The following is a 20,088-nucleotide window of genomic DNA, read 5'->3' as shown; positions in this document are numbered from 1 at the left end:
AAACATCACTCTGGCGAATTTCAGCAAGCAGTTTCTCACAGAGAACACTTCTTGTTAGCAGTGTTATCCCTGAGATTAAGCAAACCTCTCCAGCTCTTCCTTCTAAATTAACAAGGTGCAGTCAGTTCCTCTTCCTTTATTTCCTCAGACAGGCATGTGATGTTCTTATCACCTTCTCTTGTAAGAGGGAAAGTTGGCCATTTTTGCAGCCCTTCTCACATCAATTCCTGTTCCAGACAGCCTCTTCCAACAAGATGTCCAGATCAGCCTTTATCCATCCTTTCATCAAAAGTGTCACAGCTTAGATACTATAATTAATAACATCAATACCACAACCATAAAAACACCAAAAGTTTATGTGAAGTTTTAAAACAAGATTAAAAATTAGGCCATTGCTAGACAGACTTAACCAAGGTGTTTTTCTGGATACTAATGTCAGCAGTTGTACTTAAAGTTATCACTGATGACAAGCTCCAACAGATTGGAGCTTCCTTCTCTAGTTGCTTTAAAAAATGTACAAATTTCAGAAGCATAGAATTATACCACAGAATGTCACATTACAGCCTTGGCCTAAGTTGTAATGAAAATCATTTCAGAATTCTGAGGAAAGGAGGACTTTGTTCTACACTGACAACTGAAATCATTAAGACACTGTGAACATGTAGCTCTCTCTGAAATACAGTGGCTGTGGATCTAAAATACTGTCTTCACTTCAAATGTATAAGAGATTTCTCCAACAAGAGAAAGAGGAGAGAAAAATATAGTGATCTGGAAACAATTCCATAAGCTCTCACATCATTACTGAAGAGAAGCCACAATATTAATCAGCAAGAAGCTGGTATCTAGAAAGCAGCCAGTAAGTCTTGATTGTACCTTTAAATGTAATTAAATACAGTGACAGAAGTTTGAGAGCAATTGCCATGGAGAGAAGGAGGAAAGTATTGCAAGAGCTGAAGAATCCTGAAAAGGATACCATATTTGATTCCTTCCACCTTCAACAGAAGTGTCTGGCAAATGCTTGTTCCTATCTTACTGATATCAAGGGAAACAAAAAGCTATGGAACAAAATCCTGGCTTGGCTGAAACCAGCAGAAAATTAGATAGAGCCTTCAAAGTAGGGTAAGACTGCACCGGGAAATGATTTCAAACAGCTCAAGGTTCCCTACCTCCAGTGCTAAATTTTATTAATCTATTAAAAGGAAAATACACCCACAAACCCAACTAGATAAATCAAGCTAACTGCCATAATTTCATTGGAACAATGCTAATTCAAACAGGCCAAAACTTAGCTCCTTTCACAGATCGATGTTACTAATCCTGAAAAGGAATGATTTTACAGATAAAGCGTATTTCCTCTTACAGAAACTAATTGTTAACTTCAACGATGTAATACTAACTACTAGTATACCGAACCAGTTTGCAGAAGCAGAATTGCAATCTTCTTAATTTGGAAGAGATAAAGAGAGAGAGAGAAGAGGATAGCCTAAACAAAAAAAGCAAGAGTGATATGAAAACAAGGAATAGGTAAATTCTATTCAAAATATCCCAACAATCTAGCAAGGAAGTACGAATTTTCACACAACTTAACTTTAGAAGTGTATTCATGGTTTGTTTGTTTGATTCGTTTTTAAATAAAATTTACCACTTAAGAACTGACAATAAGCAGCTGAATCAGCATCTTGACATTTTTAATACTCTTTTGTAAAACTCTGGCTTTCAAAGCAAGAAGAACATTGTAGAAGACAGGCAAGGAAATGAAAGCCAGCTAAAGTTCTTACCTAAGATCTATTGCCTTAAAGGAGCAGAGAAGAAAATAATCTGTACTGAAAAGGTAAGCTGAATCAAAACATTCCCTTCAGGTGTGCTCAACAGGAGAAATGAGTCCAAGGATAAGAAGACAGAATTGGAGAACTGATCAGACAAAAAAAAAAAAAAAAAAAAAATCAGGGAGGATGCTATGGTGCGTTTACAAAGCAGATGAATTTGAGTGGAGATGGAAGGAAAAACTCTTCTCACTTTTCAACTATTTACTACTTTTGCAGGCTGTCAGAAGGGATTCTTTTTTCAGGTTCCATTGTAAGTTGATTGCTGCAGACATTTCCTCCACCTTGTCTTGAAAACTCTTCTCTGGCCCAAAAGTATTCCCAGTGCCACCCTGAATAAATCTTGACTTTGTTTTCAGAGTAATGATGACATCCAGTGGCCACTAAGTTAATTTCAGCCTATGCGAGCAAGGTTACCCTTCTGTATCAGAACAGATATCCTCTTTACATATAAGTATATGTTAATTCTTCTCCTTCATTTCCTAAGTATGAGTGCATTAAAGAAGTGCTGTAATCACTGGGCAAGACTCAGGTTTTTGTACAACTTCTAATCAACTAGTTTCAGTTATTACTTTGAAGAATTGTAAATAAAATATGGAAAAGCTCCCAAACATTTCCAGGATATTGAGAGAATCCAGAAATAAGCATGAATAAATGTATATCAAGTAAGAGCATGGGGTGGGAAAACATGCATATGTACATAGAAGCTGTTTAAATCTTTTGCCATTTGCCATATTTACCAAACTCAGTTACACACACACTATGTCTTTTAAGACGTATAAGAAACCACTTTCCAAAGTGCTTCTGAACAAAAAAGCAACTGAGCTGTTTTCTGCTTTTAAAAGGAACTCTGTCAAAATATCAAAATATCACTCTTTACGTACACTTGCATTCTCTCACAGAATATTTTGCATTTTCAAAGAATATGTGGAGATAAGAAGTCTGCTGAATACTTACTGTCCCAAATATCTCTGGCAGTCCCAAGACTTGCCCCATGAAAACACCGACACAGATGAAAATTGCTGTAACCTGACCCAATGAACCACGGATTTCCTTAGGAGATATTTCACTCAAATACATGGGAAGGGCACTCAAGGAAATGCCTACAAATGAAGGGGGAGAAAAAAAAGCATAAATTGTCATACCACCTTTTCAGTATACTAAGTACAAAATGAACATCTACTGAAAGGAGTGTAACTACTCTTGCACCATTTAGCAGTCGTGGAAATGATTATCTCTACAGGCCAATATTTGAAGAGAAGTAGCAAAGATTTCTGAGGAGCAAGAAGGAAATTCCAGTTTACGCTGGTGCAGGTAAGGAAGAAAAAACATCAGGCCCAGAGAGCAGACAGTGTCAAATGAAGTGTTTTTACCATAAAAAGTGTCACCAGATGTTCCTCTTAATGCATGGTTACTGCTGCAAAGAAATTTTAATAGCAGGCATGAAACAAGGATGAGCATGCTTCTCAAAACCAGGAGAAAACAAATGCATGACCCTGGTTATGCATACTGTCTCATACTGAAAATGCTCCAAACATTCAATCATCTGCTGGAAATATGAGACGAAGGTCAACAGCTAGCATCAATATTACCCATAATTTGCACATTTAAGTGAAACACACATCCACATTTAAACAACTGTAGTTTGTGCTTATGGATAGCATAGCCAAAGTTTGCTAGAACTGAGGTTTAGCGATACAAAAGAAAAACACTTTCCATTGCTTAGGTTCATGTGGTTATACAGATAGGGTGAAACCATCTTAGAATCACTGAGTCAATGACAATATCTAAACCTTCTTCTTACTCCTTCTGCTACTAGAATCAGATCCAACAGCTTCCAAACACACAGGAGCAAGAAGCTTTAATAAATAGGCTACATCCTCACAGCAAAAGGACTTTTATTGCATATGCTGTGGGAGTTGAGGAAGGAAATTGGGAAAAACACTCCAGATGGACACCAGCAGCTAGGGGCAATTACAGTGTCTTCACAGAATGCCAGGTACTTCAACCCTTGCTCTAATGTTTTGTCCCAGTGAGTCTAGTCCCCAAGATGCCTCTTCAATGCAAAGAAATATCTAACTGATGGAGGTGAGAAAGGTTATATGCAGTACAGGCATTACAGTTAGTAAAGTTGATAGTTACAGTTAGTACAGTTGATAGGTACAGTTAGTACAGTTGATAAAAGCTTACCTGCATCAACTCCCATTATAATGCGGCCCAGTATGAGCATTTCAAATGATCCTGCCAGCTGAGAGAGTGACATCAGTATTGCAGCTGTCACTGCAAAGACGTTGTTAAGCAACAGCGTACATTTCCTAAGAGAAGATATTTTATGTAGGTATCAGCACCATTACAGACAGATCTTGTCACATTCCAAGCACATGAGGCTATTATACTTAAATAGCTATAAGTGAATCCAAAAAGGGCCTAATAAATGGTGCTTTGTACACACTGTGTGGAGTTCCAAAGCGCAATATTATATGTAAATGTATATAGTTCCAAATCTATACCATAGCTTTAAAATAAACAATATCATTGTCAACAACAGAGCTGTGCTTCAAAGGTACACGCACTAAGAACCCAAGTGCCATGCTTGGAACTCTGCATATGAGCAGAAATAAATGTGTCCTGGATTTCTATGTGTGTAGGAACCAGTGAATATACTTCCAATTACAGCAAGTTAATTTTTATTTTACATATGAGTTTTGCCATTTTGAGAACTTTCAGATTTAAACCAATGAAATTAAAAATACACACAAAGGAAAATCACTACTCGTAGTGCTAGAAAAAGACACTTGGGCTCAACAGTGGTGAAAAAATATCAATCTCTTCCCAAAGTCTAGAAGTTAACCGAATTATTTGTTTAAATCTTTTTTTTCCCCAGATTTTGAATTATTTCACAGTATAATAGCCAAACTGAAAAAAAAAAAAATTCAAAGCTGTTCTTTATGAAAAAATATTTGCTTTATTAAATGAAAAAAAAAAAGAAAACAAAAAGAAATACATGAAAATATATTTTAAAAATTCCAGAAAATCCTTTCTCATTTACACTCTGCCAATGGATGTATTTCGTGGAGTTTTCATTTTACTGAATCTTCTGCTCAAATTTGAGGACTCATTCATACAGCAGTGACTCATGAGTCTCTTAACTTCTGCAGAACAAAACACTTTATTAAAGAAAACACGTAGCATTTCAACATTTCAGACAGTCAGATCTGAGCACTGACATGCAGGGTCTCTTTCAGAACTTATGGAAGAAGTGTGGTTAAAGATACAAGGTCAGTAGCTCTGCTGTAACTATCTTCAGTTGAGAGATGAAGTAGAAAATCTACCCCATCTCAGAGATTAAAATTCCCAAGCAGAATCATAGGTGTGGTATACTGGCCTTTCAGTATCTGGAGGGGGGCAATAAGAAAGAAGGGGACAGATTCTTTAGCTGAGTCTGTTGTGACGGGGCATGGTTTCAAACTAAAAGAGAGGAGATTTAGACTGGATACGAGGGAAGGTGGTGAGTTACTGGCACAAGTTGCCCAGAGAGGTGGTGGGAACCTTATCTCTGGAGACCTTCAAGGTCAGACTGGACAGAGTGCTGAGCAACCTGATCAAGCTGTAGGTGTCCCTGTTCATTGCAGAGGAGTTGGACTAGGTGACCTTTAAAGATCTCTTCCAAGTCAAACAATTACATGATTCTATGCAGTAAAGCAACAGGGCTCTGTCTTTACCAGGTTTTGCAGTCACTTAATTAAGAGCAGTTTTGTTTTTGTCTTGAATTATGGTTCAATACTGAAACCTACAGTCCCATCCACAACAGTCTATGAAGGAAACAACTGATTTGGCAACAAAATTAATGTGGAGAAAAACATCAGTGATTATGTTAATTATGAGAAATCCATTGATTTTGACAGTAAATTATGTAGGCTGACAATATGCCATTTTCACTGAAGAACTGAAGTGGTATTACATTTTTAAGTATCTTCAAGGGATTTGCAGCCTCTACGTAATGTGATTTCTATGTAAAATAACAGAAATTATCAGAAAAGCTATCTTCCCTTTCTTTTCAAATGTGATTAAAAAAAAAAAGAAAAAAAGTAACACAGAGGTTCACATCCATCTTGAATTCAACACATAGGCAACAAACAGAATCATCTCCACCATTGAACCAATCACCCAATTGGTTACAATAGATTAATACATTTTTAAGAGGAAGTATTTTGAATACTTATATTTAAATTACTTTTCCAAATTTCCCATAATTTTTTTCTTTTAAGACTGTTGGAATGTTGCTTGAATAAGATTGTTTGAAATCAAACAATGAAATAAAAACAGTTAATTTTAAATTTGTGTTTATATAATGCAGATGTCAAGAGTGCTGGTTTTGTTGTTATGTTTAAACGGACATAAACTTAGAGGGTAATATAATTTGTATGATAATAAATACTGTCAAAAATGGAAATGAGTCAAGTCAAACAAGTGCTATACATTTATCTGAACTTATTATTGTTATTTTTTCAACAAAAAATAAAATAAAAACAAATAAAAGAGCTTACAAAACATGCATCCTTCTCTAAGCAGTTAGCCAATGACCACTTATTTTGAGCAGCATTCTGGAGCATAGAAAAAAAGCAAGGATGGGCAAAATTAAGCTTCTCTGCATAGACCCTGACTCCCTGATCATTGAAGTGACCCGTGGTGATGTCAAAGGTGAGGAGTGGATTCTGGAGTGACATCCAGTCTGGGACAGTAGGAGGAAAGGTTTTTCAATTTTTGCCTTCCTTCTTTCCCTACTACTTGATCAGTAATTAATTATTTATTTTAATCAACAGATTAAGTTAAACTCCTCAAGTTAAGTCTGGCTTGCCCATGTTAGTAACTTGAAAGTCATTTCCCTTCCTGTATATAACCTGTGTGTATTCTCACTTCTGTTCCCCTGTTTGCAAGTTGGGTTGTGATGAGCAACTCAGGGGCCCTTGGCTGCCACTTGGGGCCAGCCCACCACAGCCACCAACAGTGGTAACCACTCATCATATCTCCTAGGAAAAAGAACACAGCAAAACTCTCCAGATTTCACATACTGTCCTGATTTAGTTTCAATCAGGTCATGTTATATTCAGAATTGCTATGATCATAAATTAGCCACGCTCTCCCGATCACATAAGGCAAAACTGTATTACCCTAGAAACAAGGCACAAAAAAAGGGAATACATCAAATCCCTTGTTTATACTGGTTATATAACTCTAACATAAGCAATATAATGATACCATACTTCATAGAACACTGTACCAGACACTTCCACTTGGGAAACTCCAGCCAATCTGGTCAGACAGACGCTCACAACACTTACATAGTGCAAGTGCACAAACTTCATATACTAACATGCTAACTCATGATGAGAAAAGACACATATTGATTCATTGGTCAACCTACTCATACATTTTGCATCCAAAGCAACAAACTGATGAAGCAATTCTCAAACAATACATGAAACTTAGTGAAGTGTAAATTGCCCACCAAGCTCTCACATAGCACACTTCATTTCAGTCTTGCTGAAGATTTTAGTATCCCTATTTTTGTAATGAGGTAAGCAGGCAAATAGGGAGCAAACTGAACTCAATCTAAAGCTAACTTGCAAAGCAGTGTCAGATCTAGGAAAGGGAACCTGGGCTGGTGTGAGCCATGTACTGCATTATCCTGACGTACAGGAATGCAGACAGTCATTGTTTGTTAAAAAGACCCAAATGAGACAAAAAATAACTAAATAAATAATAATTGGGGTTTTTAAATACATTTATCACATTCATGATAAACTGTCTCTGTGTCACATATTGCACTACAAATAGTAGACAAACGTTCATTTAAATGTAAATGTCTTTGTTCCCCTTTTTGTTCAAATAATTCAGAGCTTTTTCCAGTCTAGAGCATTACAAAAGGAAGAAGCTACCAAAAAATGTTCGGTTGTCTGAGCACAGAGCATTTTTTCCAGCAGCAGCTATATTCTAAGAGAAACAATATGTTTTACAACCTTGTACTAAAATTTGGTTCTCTCTTAAGATTGGATATCTGTTCTGCTGTAGAAATGGAATTTCCAATTTTATACCTAGTTGGAAATATTAATAAAAGATGAGCCATGTGTTCACCAGATTATTTATATATATATATATATATTGAAAAGACTTGAGAATCTCTGCATCAGAATTTGGGTTTTTTTCCAAAATTTCATCTCTCTTGTGATTTCAAAGTTGTCATTTCCCTCATGATAATGGAGAAATCCAGAAGCCAGAACAAAATCCAACCAACGACATGACCTCCACTGCTGCAAAAATTAATCACATTGTGTTTTTTTTTTAAATTAGGGATTTGAATTAATAACCTTTTTGCATGAAACTCACAACTATAAAAATTATTGAATTAAAGTGTCCTCAAAAAAGTATCACTGTCTCAAAGCTCATTAGCAACAAAATTCTAGAAGCTCATCTTAGGGGATGTGATACATTGTATAAAAAATATAGGAAGAACTCTGTGTGTTTAAATAACAGTCGATGCCAGTAACAGAATGAATACTGATCACTATTCTAGTTACCAAGATAATCTAGATAAATTACTTTAATTGCTTTGTTTGAACATAGGACTTCTCCTTATGTGAATGAAGGCCCTTTGAAAACCTCGCGCTGAAAATCTCTTGAAATATAACAGTGCTTAGAAATCCAGTATTCTGAAAATTATGTTATTAATCTTACAGCTACACGAGGCAAGAGTTCTCTTTTAAAAGTTTCACATTATTTCTGACTAATGCTTTTTATCCCCTTAGTACATTATTCGATGTCAGTATAAATAGAGCACACTTTCATCATACACAAAATTCTTCAACCTTCACTTGAACCATTTAACAACGTAAGTATTTTATTGTTGTGTCAACACTTCACAGTGTGCTCTTCAATTACTGTACTGATACGTCAGTCTGGCTTCCTAAACCAGACAAATACACTGCAATGTGAACAGCAAACTCAAGAAGTACATTTTGATGAGCAGCCAATCCAATCTCTTTGAGAGATACAGTTCCTTCCAATCTCCAATCAAGTACTATTACTTGTATCGACAAGAGCACTGTTTTCATGACTAAACAGGGATAAACATCATAAACAGGGATAGAGCTTCCAAAGATTTAGAACTCTACCCTGGAAATACAATGTGCTCTCATCAAAGAGGTATGCTTATGATTGGCATCAGCCACCACCTCAACAAAACTTCACACAAACCTGTTCTACTCTACACTAAAAAAGGAGACTTCTTTGAATTCATTTCTTATATAATTCACTAAAGCAGAGATGATTCAGTGGCAATTCCAAAAAATTAAACAGTCTGACACAAGGAGACATTCATGTATTCAATAAATGTGTTAAAAGGCAAATTGATGGATAGGCAATAGGAATTGCAAACAATCAGAAAAAAAAAAAGCGACTATGAAAAAAAGAACACAAAATCAAATGTTGAATTGACAGGACAAAATATGTTAATGACAAGCATATAATAGATTTACAAAGTAGAGTATAGTGACTTCTTGTAAGCACAAAATGGAAAAATGTGAAATGGCATTGTTTGGAGTAAAAAGAAGAAAAAGAACGTAGAAGAGTTGGAAAAAAATGTAGAGGCAACCAAGAAAAAAAATCTAAGCAGACGATTTGAGAGCAGGGGAGTTTAGAGAGATGATATAGGATCAGAGTACCATGCAAAGTATGTGGTAGAAATAGTGAAAATGTGGAATACAAGTAAGAACAGTGAAGATGAAGACTTATATTTGACCCTCTTGGATGAATTTCTTTGGTAATTCAATCAAGCAGAGATTATAAAATGATTTTTAATCATTTATAATTTGTAATTTCTTGAGAATTAATTAATTGAAATTTTGTAATTAAGGAAAAGCCAAATTAGTAGCTAAGATGCATGTTATAGTTTTTTTTTTATCCAACTCCTTCCAAATATAGAGAAATTACTAATCAATTTTAGAACTCTTTAGAAGATGGTATGTAAGAGAAATATCTAGCTATTACCTACTGCAAAGATGCAAAGTACACTAGCATGAACATTTGTAAAATATTAATATTTTCTATGGTCAAGATTTGATCAAATAATTTGTTGAACAGAATGGTGAATGTGTCACCAAGAAAGTGGAAGAAGAAATAAAAACTTCACAGTAGTCTGTGTCTTCAAACCATATTTTAAGTTCACACAAGGAGATGAAAAAAAAGGAGCAAAGTTTTTCTATTGTGTAATAACGAAAGTTGTTGAGACATAAATGAAACATGTTTTATTTGTGTAACTTTAAGATACCCAGGAGACTTGTGGGACAAAAATCTGTCAAACTTTTCTAAAATATTTCCTATTTTATGTTTTTTTTTCCTTTTGCACACTTGTTTATTCAACATTTTTGACACCTCAACAAGATATCAATTCTGGGCAAACTTTTCTATTAACTCAAATGTAGCAGAGTATGGTCAGATGAAAAGGTATTAATTTTATTCTTTGAAATCCACAACTCTTAGAAATGAGATTTTGTAACTTCACATTCTGGTAGAGATGAACAGGGTTTTAAAAAATAAAATACAAGATCTCTAGATAAGCTGGGTTAGGAACTGCTTTAGAAGTCAGTAGTTCTCCAATGCACTTACCGTCCAAAGAACTTCACAATTGGGGTAACAATAATAGCACCCACAAGGCCACCGATGGCAAAAATGGAAACAGTTACAGACCAGAGAAGAGTCAGGGTGCTTTCATCCACTGAGAAGCCGTATCTTCGTTCCCAAGTTTCATTGTAGAACTTCTTGATATACTGAAAGAAAATACAGCATTGTACGTACGAAAATCCGTCTTTAAGTACGCAGCTCACAGCAATTGGATGAACAAACAGCAGCTTGCTTGCAGAAACCACTTTTGCATTCCTATCTTCCTCCTCCAAAAAATGGGTACCCACCTATAGGTGCAACTGTGCTACAGACTAACTGAACCATCAAAGTATACATGCTTTTAAGGGCATTGTGGAAAGAAAACATTAACAGACAAGAGGAAAAGAGGAGAGACATAAAAGAAAAACTTCTCTAAAGAAGGCATGTTATGATTTAAGTTGCCAGTACAAAGTTAACAACAGAACACTTGGCACATTTCTGCACATCACTGAGATCTGCTGATAGCTCACATATATACCCTTAACCTCAAGCAATTGGGGTATCGCATCCTAGAATAACAGTTTCTGGACAAGCTAAACAAAACTGTACTGTCTATCATCTGCCATGACTTCTTGAAAATAATAATAAATAAACAAAAATAAAGAACAACCATAAATGTTTGAATAGTGGAATCTCTTGTTGAGTCACTGATCATGAAACAATCTTGTGCTAAGAGCAAGTAGTTTCATTGCTTTCTCATGGATCTATCATGACAATAACCGTGGGTGAAAAAATAAGGAAGGAAAGAAGGGATTGAGGAAGGGAGGGGACAGAGGTGAAAATGTCTTGAAGAGACTGGTAAGCAGGCAGAAATGCAGGAGTAAAGAGGGTGGGAATCACAACTGATACCTGCCAGAGGACAACATGACTGACATCAAGAAACAAGTTCAGCTTGTTTTCCATGGTACAGCACCAAAAGCTGAATGTTGACAGATTGGGTATGGAGTGGGAGGAATTAAATGAAGACTGTCCATGCATCTGCACACACATATCACAACTGTGGTAGCTTCTTTCTGTGCTTTCCCCATTTCCTCTTATTTGCCTCACCACCCTTGTGCTTCTTCCAGAAGCCTGCGTGAACGCACATACACAGAAAACACTCTAGCTGATAAGCTACCACAGAGAACACAACATTTCATGGAAGATTTCAAAATTTGTTGAATTGTTGAATATTTGTTAAAAGATATAGAAGAAATAGAAGAAGATCAGGACATCTGTAAGCAACAGCTCTAAAGGGCATCAGCCTGTTTGTGGGTACTCAAACACTGGGTTCAACACGCCCACCTCAGTCCCACTTCCCAAATGGCATGTCCAAAACCTGTCTTCCTGATTATGAAGAAATTTATCTTCTCCTGGAATTTCTACTACATTGGTAGCCCATTTTTTTTTTACATTTAATTATGAAACTTAATGGGGAAAAAAATTAAGATATAATATACTTTAGAAGATATATAAATAGGAATCCCATTGGTCAAAGCCTGCACTGTGCTTACTATGAAACAGTACTTATCATTGATGCTTTGTATTTCAGACCTAAAACGCAAGCTCAGATTTGCACAAAATGAAATGCTATTTCACTTGTCTTTTCTATGAAGATGTAGTATTGTAAAAATGAGTGCCTTCATAGCAATTTCTTTAGCATAATTTTAGGAAAAAAATAGACTGAATTGAAACCTGCTTTGGGAAGGGGGGCTACCTGCTTTGGCAGGGGAGTTGGACTCGATCTGTTGAGGTCCCTTCCAAACTCTGCGATTCTGTGATTCTATGATTCTGTGAAAAAAAACAGGTCATAGAATCATAGAACAGCTTGTGTTGGAAGGTACCACAAGGGTCAAGTTCCAACCCCGCTGCCACAGGCAGAGTTGCCAACTGCTGTACCAAGTAGTAAATCAAGTTGCCCAGGTCCCATCCAACCTGGCCTTGAACACCTCCATGGATGGCACATCCACAAACTCTCTAGGCAACCCACTCCAGCACCTCACTACTCTCTCAGTGAAAAACTTCCCCCTGACATCTAATCTTACTCTTCCTTCCTTCACTTTAAAACTATTCCCCCTTGTCCTATCACTATCTATCCATGTAAAAAGTTGATTTCCCTCCCGCTTATAATCTCCTTTTTGGTACTGGAAGGAGAGGTGCTCCAGCCCTCTGATCATGTTTGTTGCCCTCCTCTGGATCTTCTCCAAAAGCTCCACATCTTTCCTGTGTTGTAGGCCCCAGACCTGGACACAGTACTCCAGATAGGGCCACACGAGGGCAGAATAGAGGAGGAATATCACCACCCTCACTGCTCACCTCCTTCCTGATGCAGCCCAAAATACCATTGGCCTTCCAGGCTACAAGTGCACACTTCTGGCTCATGTTAAGTTTCTCATCCCAGGATCCCTAAGTTCTTCTCAGCAGGACTATGCTCATAGAGTTCTTTTAGCTGTCTGAAAGCATATCTGGGATTACCTTGAACCAAGTGCAAAACCTTGCACTCTGTTTGGTTGAACCTCATTAAGTTTACATAGGCTCATCATGATAGCAATAAGATCGTAAGTTTTCCAAGTGCACCATGGTTTCCAACTCATCCTGCTTATTCCCCATGCTGCATGTGTTGGTATAGAGGCCCTTCAGCTGGGCTTTCAGAACACACAGCCTTTGATGTGACACCACCCATGCAGCCATTCATTCAACTGATCTATTCTCCTCCTTCTCCCCAGATCCCAGTCCCCAAGTGGGAGAACTGTGAAGAACACTACCTGCGTTCCCTCCAACATCTTCACTAGGGACATGGAGTCTTTCGAAAAAGCTGAGTAACCTGGGTCTGTTCAACTTGGGGAAAAGAAGTCTGAGAGGAGATCTGAAAAATGTTTATAAATATCTAAAGAGAGGTGGAAGGCAAACGGTTGAGGCCAGGCTCTTCTTAGTGGTGTGTAGTGATAGGACGTGAAGTAATGGCCTAAAACTTCAGCATAGAAAGTTCCTTACTGACATTGGAAGGACTTTTTTATGGTAAGGGAGACAGAGCACTGGAACAAGTTGTGCAGAGAGATTATGAAGTCTTCTATGGAAGAATTCAAGACCTGGCTGGATGCCTACCTGCGTGACCTATTTTAGGGTACCTTCTTTAGCAGGGGGTTGGACTCAGTGATCTCTTGAGGTCCCTTCCAAACTCTGTGATTCTGTGATATTTTTTAATTTCCTGGTTGCAGCCTCATGCAACTCAATTTGAAAGACTAGGAGGTGATAGTGGTTGTCTGGCTTTATCATGCCAGATATTCTGTTCTTGATGTCCTGAATGCAAGCCCCCAGCAGGCAGCAAACCTTTCTAGAGATTATCCGGGAGGCAGTTGGGCACCTCAGTGCCTCTCAGCAAAGAGTCTCTGATTATTAAGACCCTTCACCTTCTTTTAATGGCACCAGATCACGACTCTGATCACTGGTTGGATCTTTTCAATATGAACTGGTATTCATGGACTGACGGAAGAAGGGAGCCTGCTCCACTTTTATGACTTATTTATGATAACACAGAACCAGTCAGCCATACAAAATAAAGGACATGTTAAGCCAAGCAACAAAAGTTAACATTTTTCTTCCCAGAAATTCACAGCCAAGATAAATAATTGCTGGAGGAGGAAGATAAGAACTTTTAGATGTTGGTTTGATACTACAGGGGAAAAAAAAGCCACAGTAACATAAAAAAAAGAGCTAGCTTTTTTGACACTGTTTAAGTTAAGAATGACAAATTGCTTCTATAAATAAATAATAGCTTCTTACCTTCACATTTACATAAGATGTTTTTTGAATGAAGTTCAGGCAGCTAAACAAGCATTTTATTTTCAGTAATGAAAGAAGTATCAAACATGGAATCAGATACCTAAGATGCAGAAATAAATCTGTCTTCCAGACAACTAAGTTCTCTTAAAGAAACAAAAACCTGAAACCTGACTTCTCCTGTCTTCTTATATTTTAACAACTCATCTATCCCAAAGCGTACACTTACTCCCCCATGACAGCTTAGTTCCTCCTAAAAGACTTGCATAAGTATCCTTCCAGAATATTTTTTGAAAGTCCAAGAGCCTCTTGATTCTGTGGAAAACTCCAGACCCTTAAGGGATCGTTGCCCTTCACAAAAGCCATGTCTGATCTTTCCCAAATTCTCACTTTTGTATTACAGTTTCTGCTAGTTTGTCAAGCGCAAATATCTAATTCTTAACCTTTATCTTCCAAGTCTGTCCCTCAAAATTACTTTTTCCTTCAAGTCACATTAGTTCATTCAATTTCTCTATTATTTATGCTATTTGTAAGAAGTGATATGTAGCCAGTATTTTGGGGTATTTTTTTCAGTCTTATGCATGGCATTTTGTCAGTGAGATAGAAAATTATGACTAATTTTATTCCACATTTCTACTGATTTTAAAATGTATCCAATACATCCCTATAAAAAACCTTCTGGCATGGAACCTTCAGAGACTTTTCCATTCCGAAACATAAATTCAGTTTTCTTGCTCTGTCCTTGTATTTCTGGAGCATCATTTTTCTGCTTGATCTATCAGCCTTATATCCTCAGCTCTCTGGAATTCTTTTCTCCCTCCTGAAAATACTCAAACCCCATGACCAGCTCACAGTTTAAGCCATCAGGATGCCAGAGTTCATATAATTTTTCTGCTTTCCCTATATGAGCACAATTGTAATTTTCTGCAAGATGACTTTAACAACTACTCTTACTCTAATGTTCAGTTATGCCTAATTTTCTCATCTTTCTAAAATGTGAAGGCTTCATATCCCCATTAGGACATTTCTTACACAGTCTTTGTATTACCTGCAAAGACGTTGTGTATTTGATTTCTTTTTCATCAAACTTCACGTTTATTCCTCTCTCATTTAGAAACCAAGAAAAGATCTGATGCCACTGGGGGTTATGGTATTCCAGAAAGCCTGAGGTACCACATGATCACTCCTGCAGAACAGTTCTGCACACCTGTGTGATACGATCCCTCACAAGCTCTACAGTATCTCAAAGTCTCGTCAGGCCCCTCTCAGATTTCATCAGGCATGACACAGCCTCTAAAGTATCTTGGGGTAGCACTCAGAAGGATAAGACTTCCACCAAGCTCTCCCTGTTTAGGCTAGGAACTTTCAACCTTAGGTATGCATGAGCCTGCTATGCATGAGCTATTCAACCTGAGGGCTTTATTTAGCTTGAAACACAATCTCTGCACATGCCAAGTACATTAGAGAAGTGGAGGTAGAACATACAGTGTTCACAGTGTCTTCATTCTATTAAATTTCTGGCTAGATTATTGTGCCCTGACTTTTAAAAGAAAGACAATCATACCTCATTATTTCCACTGTATTTTATAGTTCCCATACAAACAGAAACAAATTATTAGATGAAAAATGTCCAATTGCACTTGGTTAACTTTGCAGCGAACTATATTTCATTGTGAATATCCAAATAAATTCATCACTAAATCAAGTAATAAATCTTATCTCTAATATCAATACTCAGATTATATTTAGATTTTGATACCTAGTTTGAGATTCATTTTTGATAGTGATGAATACTAAGAGAAAGCATTTTTAGAACACTATTAGCATTTCTTGCTAATTCTAATAACTAAAAATAGTATGTAAATTTTTTCCCCTTGTCATGACTAATTTTCTCAGCACTGTATTCTTACTCATAATGAGACATTAGGCAAGTGTAAATATTCAAGAAAATAAAGGTACGAACTACAGCATTTAAGAATAAGAGACAAACATGCCATCAATTTTTTTTTTGTTTTTTGTTCTTTCTTTTTTTTTGCCTAGATTTCCACTGACACTAAATGGGAAAGTATTAACACATACAGGTTTGGAGGTATTGCACATGGAAATGAAAACCAAAAGCAAAAAACAAATCTGATTCAACAAATCCATTATGCATACCCTTTGCCAGTGCCCAACCACCCTCTGGTGCAGACCCTTTCCCTAACCCCCAGCTGCCTCTCCCTTGACACAGCTCCATGCCATTCCCTCTGCAGCTGCTCTGCTCTGAACAAACTGAGGGACTTCAACCTCTCCTTGCATGTCTTGACCTCTAGAACTTTTCCCATCATGGTAGCCCTCCTTTGGATTCTATCTAATAATTTTATGTCCTTTTTATATCATAATGCCAAAACCTGCACACAGTACTGAAGGTAAGGCCACACCAGAACAGAGTTAAAGCATATATAAGCACATATATACACGCACACATATAAGGTGATTTTTCTTGTCTAACTTTAAATAACTTACATCAAGGGGAGATAAGAGGTGGTCTTTTGAGAAGAAAAATGCACTGGCCCACAGTTTTGAGGGCCACTCACAGTTACCCAACTGGCTGACAGTGAGCTATACATTTCTGCAGCTACCCCAGTGCCAGCTCTAAAAAGAATGCAGAAACACAGCTTCCAGCAGGAAGAAGACAGGAAGTGCTTGGCAGGGGGAAAGCACACCTGCAATGGGTTATTGCTCCTTCCCACAGGAAGGTGGGGGACTGAGTAGTCAGTACAGACAAATCTGCACTGGGCAGATCTGACGCAGTTTGTTTCCCCATTGCAGTAAGTCAGATCAAGTACTGAACCTTATGAAATGGCTTGTTGTAAAGCTCCCAGCTGAGAACTGCAGGGGCATTTCCTTGTGGTTTGATGAGCTGGCACAACTTTCAGCACAGAAAGAAGACATACACAATTGTTTGCACACAGAGTTGATGGTTTCAGCCTTAAATGAACTTCCCCTGTACAATTCAGTGTTCAAATCCTGTCTCCTGGAAACATCTCATACTTTTGTCAACAGTCATTATCAAGCACTTTCTAAATACCCCTGAAAGGATTATACAGCAATTTCTCTAAAGTTGGTCAACAGGAATTGTACTGAAGTAAATAGGAGCAAAAGATACTTAGCATCCTACACAGAGATGCCCACCACAATGTTGGTGTAAGCTGCACACAACCAAATCACATTGCTTGATTTACCAAGTTTATAAATTAAACTCAACTTACAACTTTTAGGAGTTAATGCACTCCCACTATGACCTCTTGTAAGAGCGCTATTTATTTACAGGCAAAAGCCATTCCCCTCAGTCACCTCACATCATTCTCAACTTCACTTCATTTGGTGACACACAGCCACGCAGGAGAATACATATGGAGCAAAGGTTCTGATTCTTGTGCTGCAGGAATCACAGTGTTGGTACGGCTCATTCCTCCTCACCTTGGCTATGAGCAGCTCCCAGACTCTTCTCTTCAGCCTGGCCAGTGCAGGATAGGGACAGGAAAGTGGCCTGTCTCAGACAAATGGATGACACAGCTTGACCTGGGAGTTACAGAGAGGACCAGGGGCCACACTAGTAGTATTCTGCTCTTGAACAACACAACTACATACTCTTTTCCACTGGAGTATGAACAGGACTATTCTTAGGCCCTACCTACTGTATAGCGTAACACAAATAAGGAAGATACTAAATTCTCAAATACTGCAACACCACTCTGGAAAAGGGCAGACTTCATGCACACCTGTCAACAGCATGACCAGAACCACCAACACTGTGCCAAACTTTCTGTCCAATAGCCACAAATAAAGATTTCAAGCAAAAACAGACAATGCTGGAAGTACTACTATCCGTGACACTTGAAATTTAACGTTCTTCATGATATAGTTGCAATTCCAGTCTCCCCAACTTCATTCTTCTCTGATCACCACTATAATCAATAACATGGCTCAAATCTAACAATCTGGGCACTGGCAAATAACATTTCTGATCACTCTTTCTTTCTTTTACCCATGCAGAAAGCAGCAGGAGAGCTTTGATTACCAGATGGTCCATTTTTCATATCGCACTTAAAAGTTTAGAAGTCAGACTATTCATGCTTCACCTCTGACAGCTCTGACTCAGTGCAGGAAAGATGCCTATCACCGCTACAATCAATACCATTGTTCCCAGAATTTCAGCTTCCTGCTGATTCTGTCTAAGTCGTACTTATCTCCTGAAGATTGCAGGGTGAGGTGATGCACAGACATGCCATACTAGAATAAACATCCAATCTGTCTAAACCGGTGTTATTGGTACAAATGGTACCAGGAGCTTCAGGAAAATTCCCAGAAGCTGTCAAGTGAACAACGAAAGCTTCCTACTGGGTGAGTCAATTTCTAATCCTTCACATCGTTGCTTTATTAAATACAATATGAATGCAAAATGTAAATTTCAAAATTTCTTCTTCCATTACTTGCATGAGTATTGTATCCATCCTTCATGTGACTGAGCTGCTCAGGTGAAGCTTAGCCACACATTCTAATAACAGATTTCCATAAAAGGAGGAGCTGAACTTTGGAAAGGAACTTTTTAAAAACAGAGTATCAACAACTCACTGAAAAAATTTACTAGTTACCTATTTAAAAAAAAAAAAAAAAAAAAAGTGTTTCTTGCAGCTCTACTGAATTGCTTAATGTGCTGCTTGATTGAATTAAGTGCCTCTGTAGGCCATCAGTATGAAAACAAGTCATTCAGATTTCCACGTGATAGCTGATATTTTAATGAAATCCCTCAAAAATTGTACACTGATTCTACAATACTCTTCTCATCAGACATAATCCATACATTGCAGCAAACTGTCAACACAGCAGTTTCAAAATCAGAACCAAAGAAATGCAGAAGTGGCCCATGATTTAAGAGGCAGCAAGAGACATTTATAGCAGCGCAACTGTGGGAATGAAATGTGTCAGCCTCCAGAACTGAATGAACGAAAGTTGCTGAATATGCGCCTGCAGCTACCAAATATTCTCTAGTCAGAAAGACAGGCTCTTAAAAATGCTTTATCACTCAAAACTGCGCAAGATTTAGCATTATTCTGTATTTTGGGAAGTTTTTTGTAAAAGAAACCCTGCACAACTCCTCATCTCGACAGCAGCATTTGTTTTCCTGACCAATACTGAATTTAGTTGAAAACCCCACAAACACCAGAAACAGCCATTCAAGTACAGAAAGGTTAACATAGAAGATTTAACCTCTTCCACCTTATCAGCAGGATGGTAAGAGCAGGATGCTGGAGAGAGCACATTAGATAGAAAAGGCTGCCCTCTACTGATACTTAATTCCAGTTGTGTCAGTAACTTACCACTGCAGGCGCGTTCACCACAGAGAGATTGTAACCATAAAGAAAAGATGACCCAAAAGCACCAGTTAAAGATGCTAAAATTAGGCTTCCAGACCAACTCTGAAAAACAAGGAAAAGATGTAGGCATTGTTAGTATACTCTAAATAGAAAAGCTGCAGTCTTTAACACTGCTTGTACTGTCTTGCGTAGCTCCTGCAGGCAGATCTCCTTCATGCAGAGTAATGGCCTGCAGCACTTCCTATTTCTGCAGACCAAGAAACAGTAAATTTGAAGTGACAGCATCTCAGTTAACATTTACCAAGGCATAAGTAAACATTTAAACTTCTTTCAACCTCACAAATTCTTGCTTCAATCTCCCCATCGGCCCCCAGCACACACAAAAATAAAAAATAAAAAATAAAAAATAAAAAATAAAAAATAAAAAA

At 37.6% G+C, this 20,088-nt stretch overlaps 1 protein-coding gene across 1 annotated transcript in view; it reads right to left on the bottom strand.

Moving 5' to 3' along the window:
- Positions 1 to 20,088, bottom strand: part of SLC2A9 (solute carrier family 2 member 9) — an 86,067-nt gene that overhangs the window by 62,053 nt on the left and 3,926 nt on the right. The window contains exons 2-5 of the mRNA XM_042871686.1: positions 19,664 to 19,762; positions 10,488 to 10,648; positions 4,014 to 4,138; positions 2,781 to 2,926 (exon numbers count right to left, since the gene is read on the bottom strand). Coding sequence (XP_042727620.1) covers positions 2,781 to 2,926; positions 4,014 to 4,138; positions 10,488 to 10,648; positions 19,664 to 19,762 — 531 coding nt within the window. The remainder of the gene's footprint in view (positions 1 to 2,780; positions 2,927 to 4,013; positions 4,139 to 10,487; positions 10,649 to 19,663; positions 19,763 to 20,088) is intronic.

The sequence above is a fragment of the Lagopus leucura genome, unplaced genomic scaffold (genome assembly GCF_019238085.1).
Source record: "Lagopus leucura isolate 7727_CA_CO unplaced genomic scaffold, USGS_WTPT01 Super-Scaffold_100004, whole genome shotgun sequence".
In the NCBI taxonomy this organism is placed as follows: Eukaryota; Metazoa; Chordata; class Aves; order Galliformes; family Phasianidae; genus Lagopus; species Lagopus leucura.
This window is presented reverse-complemented; position numbering and strand designations above follow the sequence as displayed.